This window comes from Cantharellus anzutake (genome assembly GCF_015039405.1).
Source record: "Cantharellus anzutake strain C23 chromosome Unknown EI90scaffold_53, whole genome shotgun sequence".
NCBI lineage: Eukaryota > Fungi > Basidiomycota > Agaricomycetes > Cantharellales > Hydnaceae > Cantharellus > Cantharellus anzutake.
Genome location: NW_024067003.1, coordinates 3,979 through 24,817, shown reverse-complemented (window position 1 = coordinate 24,817; position 20,839 = coordinate 3,979). Strand labels below are relative to the sequence as shown.

Sequence of the window (20,839 nt, the reverse complement as noted above, 5' to 3'; positions counted from 1 at the left end):
TCATAGTATTAGACCATCTGGCGGGCCTCTGTCTACGTCAAAGTTGAAGGACTTTCATGCTGGTCCGTTGGTTCTAGAGCAGGCGAATGATGGACGATCGACATGGATTACAAGTAATACATGCCCGGGTCTGAGTGGCAGGCGAGTTCAAGCACTACCGAGTGATAAGCATCCATGATGCAGTCGTTAGGAAGCCATTGGTCTGAGAACTAGGATTATTTATTTGTACTGGAAATGATAAATAAATGTACGAAACAAGCTACTCTCAATGCTGGCTGGGTTCCATACTACTGATTAGGCTCTGGACTGCCAACTTCATGCGACGACGAAGCTCTGCCACCTCTCCGGGATAACACGCAGGATTGGCCAAGTTTGCAGCCTGCACCTTGTTAAAATCATTCCGGAAGTCTTCGAACTCCTTGCGGTGAGTCTCTGCATAATGCAGGATGATGGACTTCGCAACACCTGCTGTGTCCTTTCTATCTGGACGTGGGTGGTACATCAACGCCATGAACATCGCGGAAAAGATTTCTTTGGGCTCGGGGTCTCCCCTTATTGGATGCCCAGAGTGCACACGTTCTTGCGAGTCGTGCACGAACGCCGAAAGCAGAGCGGCCACTGTGTCGCACCTATCAGAGGCTCCTTCCCGTTGCGACTGGAGGAGGCGATCCACCCAACTGGAGTGGAAAGACCGTGTCATGCACCGAGAGGAGAGGAAAAACGATCCATGCATGAGTGCCCCAATGCTTGGCTCCTCGTGCACTTCGCATTTCGAGAGCGTGAACACGAAATGAATTTGACCTGGAGCCATAATGCTATCGCCAGACGTCAGGAATGTGAGATCGTCCAAGGGGGAAGAGAGCCTTACAGCGTTTGTCCTGGACAAAGAACGAAATACCCATACCGATATGGGAGGTGGAATAGGTACTCCAAACCGATGGCTCCTCCAAAGTCGATGTCGTCGAACTTCACGATCAAGGGATCTGGATGCATATTCACTGGGAAGAAAAGGAGCTTGTACCCTGCATAGCAGTGCAGGATTGTGCCAACCCCATCCGGATCTTGATGGGGTGCTGTATAAGATCCCGCTGCGGCCAACATCGGAGTCCTCCAAGTCGGGTAATCTTCTGGAAGATGTCCCTCATCCATGCTGTTGAACATGAGGTCGTCAAAAGTGTTGAGGAGGCTGAGAATTTGAAATGAGAAATAAGTACACAAGGCAGGCACCTCCCTACCTTTCCACTGGAAGACGTATAACCCCCTTAAGGTGATGCACCACCAATGGCCGGGACGTCTTCCAATTGGAGATTTCATGTACAACTTTGTCCAGTGGCTCCCATGTGGTCTTCTCGTCGTCCTCACCGGTTCGAGAGTGATCCGAATCTGGAGGGTTGACAGTGCCGGCATGATCTGGTAAAAGTAAAAGTAACTTACTGAAGCATTCGACAACCCCACCTTTGCTCTTGAGGGAGAGGAGGTCGTAGAGATCCAACTTGGGCGTATTTCCAGGGGGGCCAACCATCAGAACCAGGCCCTCGTTGTTGACGATGGATTGGAAAGTACTTGAAGGCATGGTGAAGGCTTCAGCCTCCATCATAGTGCGTGGGCGCCAGTCGGTATCCAATGCCTCAGACTCCAGTAAACGTGAGAGTTTCTTGATGGGCTCCTGGGAATATAAGGGCTGATAGTTGGCCAACCAAAGGGGGAGATGTTTTAAACTCACCGAATCAGGATAGTGGGGGAAGCCGAAGTCGTCCAATACCCATTTGTATGTGTTGTGACTTTCAGTGGAGGTGCATGGGAGACACATTGTGTTGAGGGCCTTTAGATGTATGATGAGAACGAGAGAGGAATCAGTGGGATGCTAGACGCACCTTCAGTCGTGGGGGAAGGTTGTAGGAGGGGGAAGGGGAGGAAAAGGAGGGAGAATGGTAGGAGGGGGAGAGAGAGGAAGAGGAAGGCGGAGCGATGAGTTTAGGCCAGTGTTCTTGGAGGTCCTCAAGATCAGGGATGCGGAACTCAGATATGAAGTTGCGCAAATCACCGTCACCCTCCGGTTCCGGAATAGAGCTCCCCCCCTCAGGGCCTTCCCCGCCAGTCGAGTGTTTCCCCTTCCCTTTCCCAGTGCGGTGTTTGTTCGCTGTCCTGGGCTTTTTGCTCTGCTTGCTGGACTGCTGCTGCTGGGAACGCTTGCAGGATCTTGGGCCCAGTTCTGCAGCAGTCTGTTGATGAGGATTGGGAATGGGGGAGGATGGGGGAGGACTTGCAGCGATCTTGACATGCATCCGTGCATGTTTGAGGACTTCGAAATCCTGTAACACTAGCTGACCTCGCTTACACGTCTCCACTACCACGTGAAGGATGGCACTTTCCATCACCACCTCTGCATCAGACATGGAAGGGAAGCTGGCCCCCTTGCAGATGTGGTTGGCTAACGACGTCCATGTTGGCAGACAGCCAGGTTTCGTCATCGTTGTGCCGATTAAAAGGGTGAGGGGGGAAATGCAGACGGCAAGGGCCAACGGTCCGATTATGGCAGAACTGCAGGCACTTTGTGAGTTAGAGAGTGGCAGGTGGCAAATGCCCTCCTTACCCAGAGGATTTTTTCTCCCATGTGATACTTTCATTCTAGGAAACCGTCATCTCTGAGAAAACGGAAATGATAGCAGCCAGAGAGAGACTTACCAGAAATTCCGAGGAGTCCAGAATGCGACGGAGGCCCCATGCAGCATAGAGAACGTTGGCTGCAATTTGATGCCATCTGGAGGCATCCTGACGCGATTCTGCCTCCTTTAGAAGACTCGCAGCATTGCTGCTGCTGGATGGTTCCTGCGCTGTCTGAGCAGGGACCGAGCTCTGGATGTCATTTTCAAGCGAGTCATCGAAGAACGCGAGACGGGACCGCAGCTTCCAATAGGAGATGTTGCGCTTATGTTCATCAGCCAAAGAGTTTTCTTGTGGACTAATGGGCATGGTGATTGGGGTGGGGTATGCGCCTCTAGGTGAGTGCTGCATCCACATCACTGCCAAGCGAGTCTTAAGGAGTCCGAAGAAGACAGCGTGGAACATCATCCGTGCAGGAGTTCCTCGGAACCTGTTGGATGATTCGAGGGACGGAGAGCGTTCGGACATCCCAGCATATTCTTTGTCTTTCTTCTCTGTAAGGTGCGTGCAATATTCCTGCCACTCATGGATTCCGGATTCGCAAGCATGGACGATTCCGGCGGTTAGCTCTTCCAGTGGAGGGAATGAGACATTTCGATGGCTTTCTAAGTACAGTTTGATTTGGGAAAGTTGTGGAGGCACCCAGTCATGGTCCCAGACGTCAACCGAAGCCATCGAAGACAAACGAGGAAAATGGGAATGCGACAAACACAGTACTACGGTTACTCAGCAGGGCCAGGTTGAACTTTCGATTATGGTCGTGACTCGGGACTTTGTGAACTGCTACGCTTACAGCAAGGTGCAAAAAAATCGACGCGCCCAATGTGAATGAATGTCCGTGCAGGTCATGTGATTATCCACAAATGGCAGAAAATAAATGATGATCGACTTGCAGTTTCCTAAATAGGGTTGGTCACATGATCTGATCGACCATTCATCCAAATCTGTTGCGCCGTTTGTTTTGCACCTTGCTGTAATGGAGGCACGAGATTAATGTGCGCTGTGTTAAATTTCTTGGGATACAAGCGTACGCTGAGGCCAACTCACGTTGTTGATGTTGAGTCTTGCAGCGCTAAGATTTACTTTGTTTCCTTTTTTTGGATCAGTTGTTACTAAAGTCAGTGCGCATTGATAGCGCCTGACTATAAAACACCAATTTTTGGACCTTACGACTTCTCCTCAGTTCACGCATAGCGGACTGAGGTGAGTCTAAGTTTTCTCCTTCACTTATGTGTTTAACAACTTGTATCTAATATTCGTACACCAGCGACAACATCGCTAGGTGAATATTTCCAATATATTTCAAGCTCACGCATAGCGGACTGAGCGACAACATCGCTAGTCCGACATTTCGTCTTATACGCTGGCCTCAGCGTCTCAGTCGTTCTTGGGGTATCTGCCGTGCCCTTTGCTAGGTTTGCCGTCATCTGTACGCATTATTCAATGCCTGATGTACTTATTCCAGGTGGGTTGAAAGGCTTTATTTCCCACGCGAAGCCAAGCTTGTTTGCCTACCCATCTATCACTAAACTAAAAGCTCAAGAGAAATTTAAGTATGGAAATTATCGCAATAGCGTCCATGTCATATATTCCCGGTGATATGAAACGTGAATCGTTGACCAGTGATAGCACTAATTAGCTTGCCCTAGTGTACTTAACTCGCGAACACTAATTCTTATTCTACCACAAGCCGTGAACCTTGATGCTCAATATCTATTGTATTATAATATGGTGGAATATACATGTACCATAACATGGAAATTCGACGAACCACTCGTCCTTCATGAAATCCTTGTTATTCTCTTGTCCCATGACACTCATAGAAGAGGACTGTCGTTCGTTTGCACCGTCCGAGAGTTTCCGGAACCCGTGAGATTAGTTCGCAGTTGGCCATTTTTCGGCTCACACCGCGAACCTGTCTGACACTTGGACCAACTCATTTTCGTTAGCTCATCGTTGTTTACTCCCCCAAGACCATGTCGCAAAAAAATCACCCTTCCATGAACCGTGGGGCTGCTGAGGGTGCTCGGGCTTCCAGTGCATTCAAGGGCAGTGGGAGTGTTGGAGACGACAACCTCAACGTCGCGTCCCACCCCCGTCTCTCCTTTCTGGCGCAGCTGAGGTCACGGCGCAGAAACGAGCTACGGATGAATCTGCCGCCTTGCCTGGCCCCTCAATCAATAAGGTTGGCGTGTTTTTACCATAACCTCGCGCGTCGAACTTGGTTCTCAATGTTCATCGTTCACAGCCAATACCTCGTAACTTGGGTTTTACTAAAAAGACGACGTCATCCGCCGCCGGTACTTTGTCAGGCTCAGCTCTTCAGCCTAGCCTCTCCCATTAGCCAGTGGTTGTCCCAGACGCCCCTGATCATGGGTTTGCTGCTTGTGACGGAGTGCAACGACCCTCCTTGCCCAATCGACCCGGGTGGGTTATGGTTGAATTTGAAGGTAGCACTCCAGCGCCTTCGACGCATTCGGAACAACATCCTGTTCTCGATCCTTTTAATTATGATCGTGTCTCTGGTCATTTACAGCGTACTACAGTCCGTTGGCTGCAAGATCAGTGGCCCATGACTGAATCTCGACTAAATCATCTCGAGGACATGATTAAGGAGGAGAATAGACTTTCCGGTGCGTTTGTGTTCGTCTTTTCTTATGTCGCGTTGCTCATCTATTTGTTGGCATTTTTTGGATCGTTCCTTAGTGTCTGTCGACTTATACTGTGTTACAAATTGGCGATTGATTGCGTCGAACAGTATGAAGGCGAAAGTATATCGCTTTCAGGGGTACCCAAAAGGTTTCTCAGCTGCGGATCCATATGATCGGGAAGGTGCTCGCCCCCTCGATGATGGCCATTCATGGAAATACCCCAGGATTGATCCAAATGATTTTGTCGAGAACTCCGTCATCTACCATCTGAACCGTCCCCACTATCCCTACCTGACACGCTATGCTGATGACCCCCCTCTCGATTATCACCATATAATACAAGACGATCGTCGTAATATCGACCCATGGATGCTGAGTCCGGGCCTTCGCCAGAAGCTTGATGATTGGTTCGAGTCCGTCTTCGAATTATACTTGGCCTGGCATCACCTTGTATGCTACACCCAAATTGTCTCCTTTAAGCCTTACTGGCCTATACCGTCCCATCAATTTGCGGCTCTCTATCCCTTTCGTGCCCATGAAGGCCATAATCCAGATCCCCTCCTTCTTGCGAACTTCTGCTGTGGCATATATGAAATGAGAGCTTGGTGTACATACGTTATGTTTACCATGCTTGACGTAGTTCATCGATCTGTCACCCGGCCACTGTTGCATCATCCAGTCGACGAAAATATGATTGGCGCCACCTTCTTCGATGACCTTGATTTGTCTGATCCCAACATATCGACTCTTCATCGTCATGGCGTCCCTATTTTCCAGGTACGGGTGTGGGACGGTCAGAAAACAGCACACAGACCCTCATCTCAAATATACGCACACGCCGCAACAAGCCCCCTAGTCGGGGTGGGGCAGGATGTTAGAGTCAATCTCTTCCTCGAGGAAAGCACATCAAGTATCCGTCGGGCTTTCCCCTGGATTGTCTATCCGTTGACAGAGATGAAAATGAAGCAAAGCCTTACGTGGATTGTTGCAAATGAGCTGGGCCTGTGCACACACCCTCGACCCATTGCCCTCCCTGAAAATACGTTCATGGTGCTCGAAAAATGCTTTGGTAGAGGCGTTAATGTTGAAGCTGTCGCGAAGTCGGACGCTGTCCATCAACCAAGAGGTTTCCGCGCTCAGCCCTCGACTGACCTTCCTCGTCATCCTCCACCTTTTCCCCCGCCACCCGCGCCTCCATTGATCGTAGGAAGTGTAGCTCCACGACCACAACTCCAGCGTTCCGTTACCCACGTTCTCTCCCCCCATTCCAGCGCCTCCTGCCTCAAGTGCCCCTTCAGTTTCCGACAGCAGCTCCAGCAGTTCGGACAGTGGGTGCGAACTTGATATAGATAAAACCATGGCGATGCAGCAGAAATATCCCCAACGGCAGAATGAAAGCAGGCGGGACTATTCGAGGCGAATCTACAAAGAGCTTCAACGAGTGGAAGAAACACGTAATCATCCGGAGGGGCGACTGTTGATAGCTGGTGCGTACCTCGGGAGCGAGATCTGCCTAAAGCGGATATCGGAGGAGCAAGCAAAGCCGACATTGGGAAACAAAGCTGGCAGAGGGGTACGGACAACTACTCTACGTCTGTATCTTGACAGCTCGTGGCCCAGCAAAGCGACGAGCGAGGATGTCCGAAATCCAGTTAAAACAGTGTCGGCAGGGTAGCTTAGCTATACTTCGGGACTCAAAGACTAACTTTGAGGACCTGCCCCCAGATGTTCTGTCTGAGCTTGGCGTCTCACGGCCGCCTGCGATGGAGATTGATGCACCAGGAGGTATGATGGAGCCAGGGGGGCTAACGGGGCCGATGGAGGTGGTACCTTCGACAACCCCAAGCATCGCAGAGCCCTCTATGGGCAGCTCGATGGCGAAGGGGGTGAGGTTGGGCGAAAAGGAGTCGGATCCGCATCTAGGTGGTGGGGAACAACGAACTCGATCGGGATTGGACATGGAGCCGCCAAATACGATGGAGGCTGAAGTAATCCCTATGGATCTTGTTGAACCTCAGCCATCAAGCAAGGTCCAGGTAGGCGGTGCTTCGGAGAGGCCTCAGACGCCGCCGCCATCGAGCTTCATGAAGCGCCCTCGGCCTGCAGTTCGGTCGCCTACATCGCCCCCTACACCCGTCTCCAAGATTGGCCCGTCAGGTTCGAAGTCATTGCTTGAGCGGTTAAATCCGGTAAGGATTTCATTGTCCGCACGTCTCACCTCGGGGCTGAGTATTTCTCAGGACGAAGGAGAAATGAATGTGCTGGGGACTGGGCGTGGCCTGGGTGGGGTGGGGGCCACAGCGCTGGAACGTGGAAGAGGCCGTAGAGGGACTTTTTCGAGTCACCCTGCCTCCGCACGGCCTCATCCGAGAGGGGAACTTCCATATCCACGTCGGGCACGAGCACCACGTCGCCCAGTGTTGCCTGTTCGTGGACGTTCACCATTGCGTTCGCGTTCTCGTTCCCGTTCGCGTTCTCGTTCCCGTTCGCCTTCCCCTTCCAGAAGTCTGCACTCGCGCTCGCCCATGGGAATGCGTTTTTGCTCTCATTCCCGTTATCCTCTCCGTTCTCGCTCCCCTTCTTATTCCCACTCCCGCCTTCGTTCTCGTCCTCGCTCTCGCTCTCGCCCTCGCCCTCGCCCTCGTTCTCGTTCTCGTTCTCGTTCTCGTTCTCGTTCTCGTCCTCGTCCTCGTTCCTACTCTCCTTCACGCACTGAGAGAAGCGATTCCATGATATTGTAACGTGATAGGCCAAGATTTTGCGAAAAGTCCTGACCATTGTGCGATTATTGGAAACAAGACGTTGTCCGTTATCATGTAACTTCGCGGACTGCTACCTTCAGGCCCAGTGGAATAGGATTTTTATCCTGATCTTTTACAGACCGGTTTCACTGTTTGCTGGAGGCGGAACAGAGCCGGATTTTTATCTCATGGTAGACCAGACAAAGTCGCAATTCGGAAGCTAGATGTAAATTTGATTCGTAGCTAGGTATCCTAAGCATACACAATGGATTTTTGTCAGAGTTCGTCTTGTTGGGGAGCGTCTACAGTCAGTGAGTCATCCGTGAAGGCGGTGCGGGCCCAGGAACCGCTCCGGTCAACAATCGCCCATTGAGGATTCGTGGTGCCAATTTGGATGCGACCCACCACTGCGCAGATTGCAGCCAAGTCCACGATTTCAATGTACGACGTCAAACTTCTAAAATAGGTCAGCTCTAGTGTAGCATCGTGTCCCTGGGTATCACAAGTGGTATTAACACCAAAAAGAATGGTTTCGGGCTCGGATATGACGTTTGATGGGATGGTGCAGTGAAGGATATACTCGAGCCGCCCATAGTAGACAGTACGAACAAAATCTTCTTTGGCTCGTGGGCGGTGTGCATTCGCGTCAGCAATCAACTCATACTATCAAATAACATATTGGATTATGTAAACCAGAATTGCGATCACTCACACGGACAAAAGAGGCATCGCGGAAACTCTGCCGACTGCTCATCTGCGCAATGGCCCCTCGAATAAGATCGCCCCCATTACCAATGCGAACTTTCGCCCAGCGCTCCATTATTTGTGGAAGGATGTCCAACCAGGCTCTGATCGAGCCACCGAAAGATGTCGTCAAATGTTTTGCAATCTTCTTTCGAATTGTCAGGTCAGGAGTATGGTTGTGTTTGACGGGGTTGCATTCATATCATGTCTCAGTGGCATCAGCTGAGTTACGTTGTAGCGGTTTACAACCTCAAATAATTGTGCTGCCTGATACGAGGCACGTGAATGGTTGTTTCCGAGATTTGATGGTGGGTAAAAGCGAACCACACCAACGCTCCATGATGAAGGTCCAATTGTTACATGGTGGCCCATTGTTTCGAATGTCATATGGGATATGAAGGAGTGCATGCACAGTGAGGGGGCATGCAGATAAATGCTGAGCCGAAAACTGGTAGTAAATACTAGAAAAGCCACGCAATATATTGTTTCACACACAAAACTCAAGTGATAAAATGAACTCACATTTCATATTCTTTCACATAATCAACGATATCTTGCTCCAACTCATCCAGGTCTTTCTCTGTGAAAGAATATTGAATGGTGCATTTGAGGATTGAATTGAATTTCATGAAATGTTTGTAATATTTGGGGCGGTTGAACCTGTTCCTGAGAACATACGGCACTATGTGAATCATCCAGAAAGCCCAATCTTCAGCTGTGAAGATGTGCTTTTCCATCCAAATGTTTGGGGTATGACATCTGAAGGATGAGGGTACCGTGTCCCCAGCTTGAGCAGTTTCTTGTCCGATTCTTTCCCAGAGAGCTTCGGAAAGCTGATAGCTTTCCTTCCCCTCATCCAAGCCTTTATATTTACCTTGCCATAGTGCAACCAGATTTTTTGAGTGATTTTCTAGGCAAAGATGCATCCAATCATGGGGGAAAGACCTAGTAATTGAAATGGATGGAAGTTCAGTGAGCACACAGTTTCCCTTGATCCCAGACTGTTGTTGGATTTTAGAAAGCTTCGATTTTGAGCCTCTGGAACTGCCTAGGAGGGAAGCGACCTCTGAGAGTGTGTGTTGATAATCAGATTTGGAACGGAGCAAGTTGTCCCGAATATCCCAGTATGTATCACATGTTTTGGGCTGGTCAAGAGGAGGTGTGTGAGGGCATAGTATGTTGTCGCACCATCAAGATTCCTAATTCCCTTAATGTGGCAGACTGAGCATGGGGAAATCCCATTAGGACCCTTAAAATTCAATATGTGCTTCACAGCAACCATATCGCCATGAAAAGAAATCAGATAAGCTTGAAGCTTGAAAGTTTCATTTGAAGTTATATCCAATACCCATTCTCCCAGAGCCAGCTGCTTGCAGTCATCAACAACTGTCTGCAAGAAGGAATTGAAGTCTTTTGGTGCCTTTGGCCCCTGGATTATAGCAAGTGGGATTATATTTGATAGTTTAGTACGTTCCTTGGGTGGCAGGTTGAAGTTGATTGTGATAATGGGCCAGTAAGTCATGCTGCCATCGTGTTGGCATTTAAAGATCTGAAATCCATCCATCATGATCCCCAGTGCAATGTCCCAGTGATCACCGAATAAATAGTGCTGATATCGCTGCCCATCAAGACAAACTTGTTGTTGCTGTAGATGATGGTAGTGGATTCCATGAAAGACATCGTCAATAGTCCCAGTATAGAGCCCCACGGTATTTTAGATGTTCAGCAAAGCTCTTGTTTGTGTAGAGCGCTTTGAGGCGAGGTCCCATTGGGAGATAATGGAAGGTCTTGAAGGGACGACGACAATTTGGTTTGAAGTGTGATTGCTTGCAGTATGGACAAGTATTGAGATTGGCAAGTTCACCAGAAAAACAGCAGCAGCTGTTAATGCAGCAGTCATATGAATGCTCTATGACATGGAAAGCCTGGAGATGTATGAGTGAAGTTGATGAAGCGACTTCAGTTGAAGGTCTTCAAAGCGTGACTGAATAATGCTATATGTCAAACCAGACATATTGCTGCGAATCATAATGTTGAACATCTTCAGGTTTGTGTAGTCTACACTGGAAAGGGGCTGGTTGTCTGCATTTGTAGGTTAGCTGATGACAAAGTGAGAGAAATTACGACACACAAAATTGGTTATAGCGCCGTAAGTTCATGCCTGCTTTATATTCCTCAACAGCCTCCATCCACTCTTCCAGAGATGCCTGGTTAGGCCCTGAGAATTCCCCCGATCCATCATCACTCTGGGATCCATCATCATTCCGATCATTGCTTCCATTAGCATTAGGAGCAGATGTTAGCACCAAACTGTATTCATAGCTGACTGGAAGCATACAAAATTTTGCAATCATCGTCAAAGTGTGCCATTTCCACTTCTGAGGCCCAGTGCTCATATTTGAATGGATCTTCCCATGGTGAATTCCCCATTGTGTTGAGTTCTGATTCCATAGCAGGATTGAGAGTTCCTTTTTGCCTTTTGTAATAGCTATGGGGAGCCGGACATCCAAAAAGATGTGACCTTTTGACTTCATGGTGTCTGCGAGCCATGCTAGTCGAGTACCTTGGCTTCCAAGCTTTGGTTGTGTCACTTGTGTGGCAATCGCAAACCATAGCTTAAGGCAGTCTCAAAATGTTTGATCAAAGTACCCAGATGTGTCCCACCTCTCAGAGAGCTAAACGGTTGAGTGAGAGGGGAAATTACACCAATGGAAGCTGCAGGCGCTTGAGACATGTTATTTTGGCATATTTGGTTCTGTTTGAGATGAGAACGAATTCAACTGGACCAAACACAATCTGCCCAGGTGACCAGCCTCTTATGCTCCACCATCGCACCATTTCTCATGCCATTCTGTAACTCAAAAACGCATGATTTCTTCCCTCAGATGTGAAAAAGAACAGCTCGAGAAGGTGCTAGAAGGCAAGTCTCCCTCTATTTTCACATTCAAATGCATCGATCTACGACCGTGTCCTCCAGGCCTCCAGAAGGATGCTGACACGTGTAAGTGCAGTAGCCTCTCTGCATTGGCTACTCTGATATATTTTGTTGCACTCAGTGTGTCAAAACCATGTCCAAGAGCAAATTCCATGGCCACAGGGTCACACGGATCGTCTTAATTGTGGCTTCTGTCTGATGGAGGAACTGAGCATTATGAAAGAAGATATGAACACTGTACGAGTGAGTACTGAGGCCTTCTAATTCACGTGATACTGCAGTGTGACAACCAAATATCAGGAATCCATTCAATCTGCCCTATGCACAAATATTGGGGGCCATACCTTAAAGCACGATAAGATACAATGCCATTGACATTGAAATGCTCAAAATAATTCAAGATGAAGTGAGCCTATTTAATCCACTTTCCTCATCATTATAGCACACTGATTATTTGCATCATGCAGATCCTTATCAAGCATGCCTGGATCAAACAGAATTATGAAGAAAGCTGGCCTATTCCAGCACTAATCAAGACAGCAATAGAGAATTGTAAAACAGTTCTTCGACAAAAGGCCAAACAAAAAGGTGATCAATACGCTTGCTGGACCAATGCTAAACAACTATTCCGCTGTCCCATGCAGGTGAAAATGTTAAATGGATCCCAGGACTACAGCGCATAGCTCATCATGTCTCCCAGAATAATACTGCCATAGATAATGTCGCCATCAAGAGTGACACTGAACTGGGCAACTGCGGAAATGACCCCACCAAATCAGACGAAGAATCAGATGACAGCTGCACTAAATTTGATGGGGGCCACACTGAATCAGATGATGACCAAATTGAATCAGATGATTACCATGCTAAGGGTGTGGGAAACCAAGGGATTACTGGAAAAGTGTGAGGGAAAGGTGAGTATCACCAACATTTCCTCTTTATCTGGCATTCATGGCAGCAAACCAAATAGGGATGACAAGGATAGGGTCATCCATGACCAGTCTGATGAGACATCGCACCCAAGACAACCATCAGCCAAGAGTATTTCCTTGATCAATCAATGCATTCACGATGTCCATGCTAACACCTTTGTTCAGAATGCAAAATTCCATCAAGAATCCGCTTGCATCTCCCTTCAAAGAACAAATACATTGATGATGCTCTCATGGATGAAGGTGAGCGAAGTTGACTTGTTCTCAATTTGTTGCAATTTCTAACATCTTGTAGACATCGATCCTCTTTGTCATATCCATCCACAGCCATTGCCTTCACTACCTCTGGTCCCTCTGGACTACCTCTGCTCCTTCTTCACTAACCTCGGAGCTCCTGTATTCCACAATCACCTCCACTTCCCTCGATGGTCACCACCCCTCTTTTCAATATATTACCTATGCCTCCCTAAGTACAGAGCCCTGAAGGCTTCCAGACAGCTCTGACATCTGCTAGCACACTCTGCCTCTGCTGGGCAATTCACTCACTTGCCCTGCAAGCCCACCTTTGGCCTATCCCTCCTTTCCATTTCTGGGTTATTGCCTACCATTCTGCTAACCCCGTAACCCGACTTGTTGGTAATATTCAATCAGCTAATTAACTCCATTAGCTCTGCTCTGCTCAGCCCCGCCATTTACAGGCCCACCCTTGCTGTAACTATATATACTCAACTTGTACATAGGTTACACCTCAGTAATAAAATCGACTGGAGTTGACCCCCTTTTAGTTCTCGTTGCCAGTAAGTAAATTAGGGCACAGACGTGTAACTTGGCACAGCGCTCCTGGCTTGAGTTGCTGAGGCCGAAGCCCTCTGCCATGGAGACAATCCTTCATCTCAATCCGGTCTCTGACACTCTTCCTAAGCGCAAGTAATGCCTGTTTGTGTTCGATGACTAACTCAGACTCTTTTGGGATGGATAGGCCATCGTCGCATAAGCCATCACAGCAACAACATTGATGACAACAACAGCGAGGACAACAATGGCAGCAACAATGATGATAATGGTCAACAAAGTACACATAGTGGAGATGAGACTGAGGACATGCCTACATCTATCGCACTTCAAGCCAAAAGTAAGTCATTGGTCTTCTTTCCATCTGCAGTTCGCCAACTCTCATTGTAGTGCAGCGACCAAAATGCAAGTGTCAGGGACAGCTCTGAAAGCGGCAAAGTCCTGGCATGAGGGACCTGATGGGACAGATGTCGGCTGTGTGTAGCGGTGATCCCATCATGGGGGAGTGTCCCCGACCACTTAGCCTGAAGTGGGAAGTTGAGAAGAAGGCTGCTTCTTCTGTTCCCACCCCAGGTGCTATTATATACATGCGGTCAGGGTCACATGGGGGGAGCCACATCATCTCTGCACACAGCTGGACCTCTCTGGGTGTCTCCACAGGAGATCCTGAAGGTGTGCCGCTCTGTAGGTGGGGATGTGCATGTGGGTGCAGCGATCAGGGGAGTGGTATTAGGTGTAGAGAAAAGGGAAATCGACCGTGGAATAGAAATAGAGACAAAGAAGGAAAAAGGGAGAGGAGGAATGAGGCATGGTAGCGGGGGGAGTGGAGTAGGGTGGCGCGGTGCTGGGTCAGGTGGGGTGTGCCCTGACAGCAAGTAAATTTTTCACCCACTCGTTCAGCACACTCATTTCGAATAGCTCGTGCCCTTCTGAAAAGAACCACACCTATCGTTGGGGAGAACAGAGTGGAACCCAACAGCACTCGCTTGCAAATCCATGGTAACCGATTGGACAGCAATTGCACTCATGCCAAACTGGGAAAAGAGGCATTCAAGCTTTTCCTTCTTGACTCAATGCTCATGAATAATTTCCAGGTACTCATAGGGATGATCCACTACACAGTGGTAGATGCATGAGTCTGAGGAGCTTGGGTGTGAAAGGAGGCGATGAGGAACAGGGAAAGTGCAGATGTGCGAGCCTGAGGAGCTCCAGTGAGAGATGAGGTAATGCCAACCATTGGTCACTTCATTGTGCCTGACTCACTCCAGGTCTCCCAGGTTAACAGACTTCATGCTTCTTCACATCGTGATCTCGGCCAACATCATGGCTTTTCTTTTCTGCTTATGATTTTCTTGTACCATTTGTTCATTATCTCGATCCTCTGCTACCAGAAGTTGCTCTCCACCTTTCATTCGTTTCATATCCCACAAACAATATTGTAGCACTCATACCAAGCTCAATCCGATTATGTTTGCTGTAGTTAATGATTCGATCTGGGATTAGTCCACTTCTGGGTTGATGTATTGAGGACCCAATCGTGAATTTATACAGATAAATTGATTAAATCCCCAGCAAGTCAGGATTTTTGGCCATGATTCTGGTCAAATTGGTGACAAAACGGAGATTTATGAATGCTTGGGGTCAAGATAAACTCCTGGTTTATGGGGAAAACTCTGTCCACATTTAACCTGACTTTATCATGGATTCTTTTCTCTCAGCGCACACCATCGCTCTTGCTCTCGTTCTCGTTCTCACCCTAGTCCTCGCTCTCGTCCTCATTCTTTTTCTGGTTCCCAGCCTCCATGCAGGTCTCAGCTCGTGCTCGCCCATGTTCTAGCCCCCACCCCCACAGCAGTCCAGCAAGGCATCCACAGGAGCAGCAATTCACTAGTGGGTTGCCTTCCTTGGCCCCCTTTGTACAGATTCCCACACACAAGTGGTACAAGATTGAAATCTCCACTCAATGCTGGGTTGCAACACTGCTGCATCACCTCGAGCCAGCAAGCCTTGCTGCTCAGTATTGGTTGCATAGTGTTTGGGGCATTAAAGCAAACATTCTTAGACCTTCCTTTAGGAAGGATTTGCAAGGGAATAGCACTACTCATGTGTGGAGACACATGTTCTTGCTGAAGGAATCCATCCTCATGGATTCTTTCAAGCAGTTTATTTTCGCCACAGGCCATTTCTTTGATGATCACACCAGCAGCATACCTCTCCTGGATGTGAAGGGGATCGCAGCTTTCGCTTCCATTGACGACTTGGTCTGCACCTCGTGTGCCTTCAAGCATGCTGTTGACAAATATGAGCTAGCTCTACTTCATCAATTAGCCCCTCCTCCACTTCGTCATGAGGTGATCCCCGATGTCTTGCTGGACTATTGGAGCTACCCACCCATTGCTGCCAGTCCTCATCAAGTCCTTCAGAGGCAGACACTTCAATCTTATTCATTCACATGCCATGGCTTTCAGAGTGCATTGCCACGTTGCCAAATGAACAGCAGACAATCCAGCTCCGGCGTTTTGAGATGATATGTTGCGCTATTCAGTTGTACTACAGTGCTGCTATTGATCGTAACACATTCGGCAGCATCAACTTTGTGGCAGAAATTTGGCTGGTTGAAAGTGGTGAAATGAATGCTCTCATTCAGTGTATTGCTACATGGTGAGGGAATATCATACAGAGGTCACTATTGGCAGTCATGGATCGGAGAAAGAGGAGCTTCGATTCAAAAAAGGAATTTGGACTTTGCAGATTGATGCTGAGTGCTCTGTTGGCGAGTTCTTGAGACCTTTGGGCATGTAATCCTGTTTTTTATTATACATAAATTTCCTTCCATTCTTGGCAATCATGTTTGTGCATATTTGTTTAGTTCAGTGCCAAGAATGTTTCCACATCATTCCACATCACACTGGCTTGGTTGAACAAGGTATGCAAGCTGCAGCATCATCACTAAGGATGTGCTAAGCCATATTTCAGACTATCATTGCAGCTTTGTTCTAGGCCTTCATTTCAGGGATTCTCGGCCACGTCTTTGACATTGTCATTGAATGACTGAGTTTCTTGTTCAACCCTCCTTTTCAGCCTTATTCTCTTAGAGGCATTTGGCGTGTGTTTACAACATTGGGCATTGTAAAACAGGATCACTTCTCCCTCATATTGTTAGTTTGAAGAGTCTGACAGCACAGCGTTCAACATTTGTGGTGGCAAATACTTCTCCTCAGAATTCATCCAATTTGTAAAAGAATCTTGCACAAGAAGACAAACCCCCATACACAGAACAGTGTGGCTGAATAGGACATTAGTGTCAGGGGACGGACCCCGGGTCCCCATGACTCCTCTCTACAGTCCACAGTCTGGCCTGTAAACACAGCCCATCTCAGGGCATAGCTACTGTGGGTAAGAAAGTGATATAAACAAAGGGGCAAGTAGATACACTTGCCTACTGTGGGTAAGAAAGTGAGAAGAAGGTTAACTTCTCACTTTCCCACAGTGGCCCCAATATGGCGAAAACTTCCGGGGATACCCGGAAGTCACATGAGGTGGGATCCGGGGTCGGATCATGCAGCACGCAGAGCGTGCGGTGCAGGAAGTGTGTGGGAAGTGGAGTGGGTCCGGATGCGGGTCTGGGTCCGGGCTAAGTCAGGGTATGTGCCCTGACAATTAGTAACCATGTTGATTGCGATGTTGGAAGGTGTCAAGTCTCTGGTGGGACGTACCATGTGGCTGTATGCACTCCGTCATTCTACCCTCATTAAAAACATCATTCCCCACTCCATGTTACCCGATGGCGTATCCCCTCATGAACTCTGGACTGGTAACAAGCTGTCCATATCCACTATCTGCACTTTTGGCTGCAAAGCCTCAGTAGCCATTCCCAAGAGACAATGCAACAAGCTGGAGAGTCAGTCCACTGCTGGCATACACCTTGGCCAAGCGATTGGTAAGAAAGCCTTCCTCATCTACAACCCGAAAAAATTTGGAATCTTGTGATGTCCACTTCTTTGAGCAAGTGGGCAAGGATTCTGAGCATGTCACATTTGAGGTCCCTGATGGGGACCCTGCAATGCACATGGTAGATCGAGAAGGAAGCAGGGATGAGAGTGCGAGTGAGGTTGAGGTTGAGATGGATGATGAAGGAGAGGGTACGTGTCAGAGACCAGATCGAGATGAAGGAATGTCTCCATGGCGGAGGGCTTCGGCCTCAGCGACTTATGCCAGGAGCGCTGTGCCAAGTTACACGTCTGTGCCCTAATTTACTTACTGGCAACGAGAACTAAAGGGGTCAACTCTAGTCAATTTTATTACTGAGGTGTAACCTATGTACAGTTGAGTATATATAGTTACAGCGAGGGTGGGCCCATAAATGGCAGGGCCGAGCGGAGTGGAGCTGACGGAGTTAAACATTAGCTGATTGAATATTACCGAAAAGTCAGGTTATGGGGTTAGTGGAATGGCAAGCAATAACCCAGAAATGGAAAGGAGGGATAGGCCCGAAGGTGGGCTTGCAGGGCAAGCGAGTGAATTGCCCAGTGGAGGTGGGAGTGTGCTAGCAGACGTCGGAGCTGTCTGGAAGCCTTCGGGGCTCTGTACTTAGGGAGGTGTAGGTAATAAATTGAAAAGAGGGGGTGGTGACCATCAGGGATACCGAGGTGATTGTGGAATATGGGAGCTCCAAGGTTAGTGAAGGAGCAGAGGTAGTCCGGAGAGATTGGAGGTAGTGGAAGTTGATGGGGCTGTGGATGAATATGACAGTATCCCCTTCTTAGGCCTGAACCCTTGAAGGCCCAGAATTAGTAAGGTGAGGGGAGCTGTACTTACAGAAGAAAAGAAAATGAAAACGGAAGTGAGGAGTGGAGAGAAAGGAGAATGGGAGAGGATTGGGGTTCCTAAGGAGCTTCGGGTCCAGGCTTGTCTGGGTACCGAGAGTGGAACGCTTCGACGAGGTCGGAGGGTGATCGAGTTCGCCGGCAAGGAGCCATTGTGTCTCCTCGTCGGTCCCTTCATAGCCTAGCCACTTGACCGGTAGAGCAACTTGTTGCATCTACGTCGGTCGATCTTGGAGTCGAGTATCTCTCGATCTCGAACTCCATCTCGCCTTCGATTTCTATGGGAGGCAGAGTGGCTGGTGGCGGTTCGGAATGAGTTTGGGATGGAGGGTTCGATCTGCGAGACATGGAATACCGGGTGAATGGCTCGCATGTTTTCCGGCAGGGGAGAGTGAGGGAGTGGGTTCCAATGTGGGCAATGATCTCGAATGGGCCGAGGTTTTTTCGGAGAGCTTTTTGGAAGGTGGGTGGAGCGGAATACTTGGCCTTTACATAGACCGAGGTTCCTACTTCGAAAGCTGGGGCAGGACTCCAGGAGTCTGCCGGGCCCTGATAACGGATCTGAGCGAGATGCATTTCCTGCAGAAGGAAGTGGTGGAGGGAGTCGAGATCTACGGAGTACTCTTGGGCGTACTGATGTCAGGTCTCGCTCCGGGTGAACGGTGATGTTGGATGGTAGCCTTTGTTGGCGAAGAATGGAGAGCCCGTGGTGGCATTCGGAGCGTTGTTGTATGCGAACTCTGCGAGAGGCAGGAGTTCGGACCAATTGTCCTGCTGGTAGTTACTGTAGATGCGCAGGTACTGCTCGAGCGTCTGGTTCATCCGTTCGGTCTGACCGTCTCCTTCCGGATGATAACGGAGGTGAAGTGGAGTGGATGTCGAGGGCCTTACCAAGTGAACGGAAGAAATGAGAGACAAACTCCGGACCCCTGTCGGAGGTGACGTGGGATGGAACTCCGTGCTTGGAGAACACATGGAGGAGGAAGAGCTTGGCCAGTTCCGGAGAGGTGATGGTATCGTGGGTAGGGATGAAAATGCACTGTTTGGACAGGCGGTCCACGACGACCAAGATGGAAGTGAATCCGGAAGAGGAGGGTAGCTGTTCGATGAAATCCATGGAGATGGAGTTCCAAGGACGTTCGGGGATGGGGAGTTGTTTGAGTAAGCCGTAAGGCTTATGACGGGGGACTTTGGCACAGGCACAAGAAGTGCAGGAGGAGATGTAACTCTTGACGAAGTTACGGATGCCCGGCCAGGTATACTCATGACGTACTAGATCCAGAGTCCGGTTTTGCCCGAAGTGTCCGGAAAGTTGGTGGTCGTGTTTGTCTCGCAAAACGGAGAGAGATCGTTAGAATCCGGAACATAAATGCGGTTGTCCAGCCTTAAGAGGCCTTCGGCATCAACGGACCAGCGGGAATTGGGGAGGTTGGGGGAAGCGAGATGAGAAGAGATTGTGGTGTCGGAGGAGAGGGAGGTTAGGATGTCTCGGAAGAGCCTCTGTGTCGACGAGTACTGCTCGGATTACTGTGGCAGCTAGGAACGTGGCTCGTAAGGACGCAGTGAGCTGCTCCGAAGTGAAGACCGGTCGGAAGTTCTGTGGATTGATGCGAGCGTAGTCCATATCCCCTTCTTTGGGATAGACGTCCCAGCGTCTAGTCAACGCATCTGGTTTAACTCCGAGTCTTCCGGGACGGAATCGGACAGTCATGTGGAATTGGGAGAGGAACTCTGACCAGGGGCTTGCCGCGGGTCAAGAGTTTGGTGGTGGAAAATACTCGAGGTTCTTGTGGTCAGTGACGACGTCGATTGGGGTTCCTGAACCTTCAAGGTAATGAGCCCATTGGAATGCATCATGAATGGCGAGCAGTTCCTTGTCATGGGTGTCGTAATTGAGCTCCGGCCCGAGAGTGTTCTAGAGCGGAAAGCGATGGGGCGAATCTCTCGTCATCACACGAATGGAAGGATTCCGGAGATGCGTAATCGGAGGCGTCGGTTTCTACAATGAGGGGGGCGTCGGGTAGCCAATGTGTGAGGATAGGAGCAGAAGTGAAGGCTTCTTTCAAGGTGTTGAAAGCAGAGCGACAATCGTCAGAGAATAGCCAGGGGGCTCCTTTGCATGTAAGGGTGTCAAGGGGACCACAATGTCGGAGTATTGGTGGATGAAACACCGATAGAAGTTAGCGAAGCCAAGGAAGGATTGGACATCCTTGACTTTACGGGGCTCGGGCCAATCTTGGATGGCTTTGACCTTCTCGATGGACATGGTGAGTCCGGAAGGAGAGAGGCAGTAACCGAGATATTCCGTAGTGTCCGTATGAAACTCGCATTTCTTCGGATTGGTGTATAGGCCGTGTTTGCGGAGTCTCCTAAGAACTTCTCGGACATGCTCCTGATGTGAAGCCATGTCTTCCGAGTAGGTAAGGATGTCGTCTAGGTAGACTACCACAGAAACGTCCAAGAGGTCGGCAAAGATCGTGTTGACGAATCGCTGGAAGCCGCAGGTGCATTCGTGAGACCGAATGGCATGACAAGCCACTATAGGAACCATAGC

The 20,839-nt window shown here is 49.1% G+C and overlaps 6 protein-coding genes across 6 annotated transcripts; 4 read left to right on the top strand and 2 right to left on the bottom strand.

Moving 5' to 3' along the window:
* Positions 1-265: 265 nt before the first annotated feature.
* On the bottom strand, positions 266-3,339 carry EI90DRAFT_3291768 (uncharacterized protein; the record flags this gene model as incomplete). The annotated part of the gene is made up of 8 exons (XM_039067298.1): positions 266-878; positions 905-1,186; positions 1,236-1,410; positions 1,435-1,681; positions 1,724-1,822; positions 1,875-2,541; positions 2,594-2,628; positions 2,686-3,339. 8 exons carry the CDS (start codon positions 3,337-3,339, stop codon positions 266-268), a joined length of 2,772 nt encoding a protein of 923 aa, XP_038912203.1.
* A 1,552-nt stretch (positions 3,340-4,891) lies between these two features.
* On the top strand, positions 4,892-6,806 carry EI90DRAFT_2157935 (uncharacterized protein). Its single transcript, XM_039052637.1, has 2 exons — positions 4,892-5,297; positions 5,371-6,806. Exons 1-2 carry the CDS (start codon positions 5,099-5,101, stop codon positions 6,657-6,659), a joined length of 1,488 nt encoding a protein of 495 aa, XP_038912202.1. The 5' UTR covers positions 4,892-5,098; the 3' UTR covers positions 6,660-6,806.
* EI90DRAFT_2157927 (uncharacterized protein) lies at positions 6,807-8,194 on the top strand. Its single transcript, XM_039052636.1, has 2 exons — positions 6,807-7,504; positions 7,556-8,194. The coding sequence occupies exons 1-2, from the start codon at positions 6,953-6,955 to the stop codon at positions 8,054-8,056; spliced, it is 1,053 nt and encodes a 350-aa protein (XP_038912201.1). The 5' UTR covers positions 6,807-6,952; the 3' UTR covers positions 8,057-8,194.
* EI90DRAFT_3237077 (uncharacterized protein) lies at positions 8,195-8,876 on the bottom strand (the record flags this gene model as incomplete). Its single annotated transcript, XM_039066517.1, has 2 exons — positions 8,195-8,719; positions 8,769-8,876. 2 exons carry the CDS (start codon positions 8,874-8,876, stop codon positions 8,333-8,335), a joined length of 495 nt encoding a protein of 164 aa, XP_038912200.1. The 3' UTR covers positions 8,195-8,332.
* Positions 8,877-12,117: 3,241 nt separating this feature from the next.
* EI90DRAFT_3128848 (uncharacterized protein) lies at positions 12,118-13,171 on the top strand (the record flags this gene model as incomplete). Its single annotated transcript, XM_039064142.1, has 6 exons — positions 12,118-12,141; positions 12,203-12,323; positions 12,380-12,638; positions 12,694-12,776; positions 12,833-12,910; positions 12,963-13,171. The coding sequence occupies 6 exons, from the start codon at positions 12,118-12,120 to the stop codon at positions 13,169-13,171; spliced, it is 774 nt and encodes a 257-aa protein (XP_038912199.1).
* Positions 13,172-15,158: 1,987 nt separating this feature from the next.
* EI90DRAFT_3019101 (uncharacterized protein) lies at positions 15,159-16,124 on the top strand (the record flags this gene model as incomplete). The annotated part of the gene is made up of 4 exons (XM_039057307.1): positions 15,159-15,267; positions 15,297-15,349; positions 15,382-15,873; positions 16,005-16,124. 4 exons carry the CDS (start codon positions 15,159-15,161, stop codon positions 16,122-16,124), a joined length of 774 nt encoding a protein of 257 aa, XP_038912198.1.
* Between the last annotated feature and the right edge of the window lie 4,715 nt (positions 16,125-20,839).

What these genes read in the sequence shown, in the direction of transcription:
- EI90DRAFT_2157935 (XM_039052637.1), top strand. Translation starts at nt 5,099, where the DNA reads ATGGTTGAATTTGAAGGTAGCACTCCAGCGCCTTCGACGCATTCGGAA. An exon ending in GGAGGAGAATAGACTTTCCG is followed by an intron (nt 5,298 to 5,370) that starts GTGCGTTTGTGT and finishes ATCGTTCCTTAG; the next exon opens with TGTCTGTCGACTTATACTGT.
- EI90DRAFT_2157927 (XM_039052636.1), top strand. Translation starts at nt 6,953, where the DNA reads ATGTCCGAAATCCAGTTAAAACAGTGTCGGCAGGGTAGCTTAGCTATA. An exon ending in TGCTTGAGCGGTTAAATCCG is followed by an intron (nt 7,505 to 7,555) that starts GTAAGGATTTCA and finishes AGTATTTCTCAG; the next exon opens with GACGAAGGAGAAATGAATGT.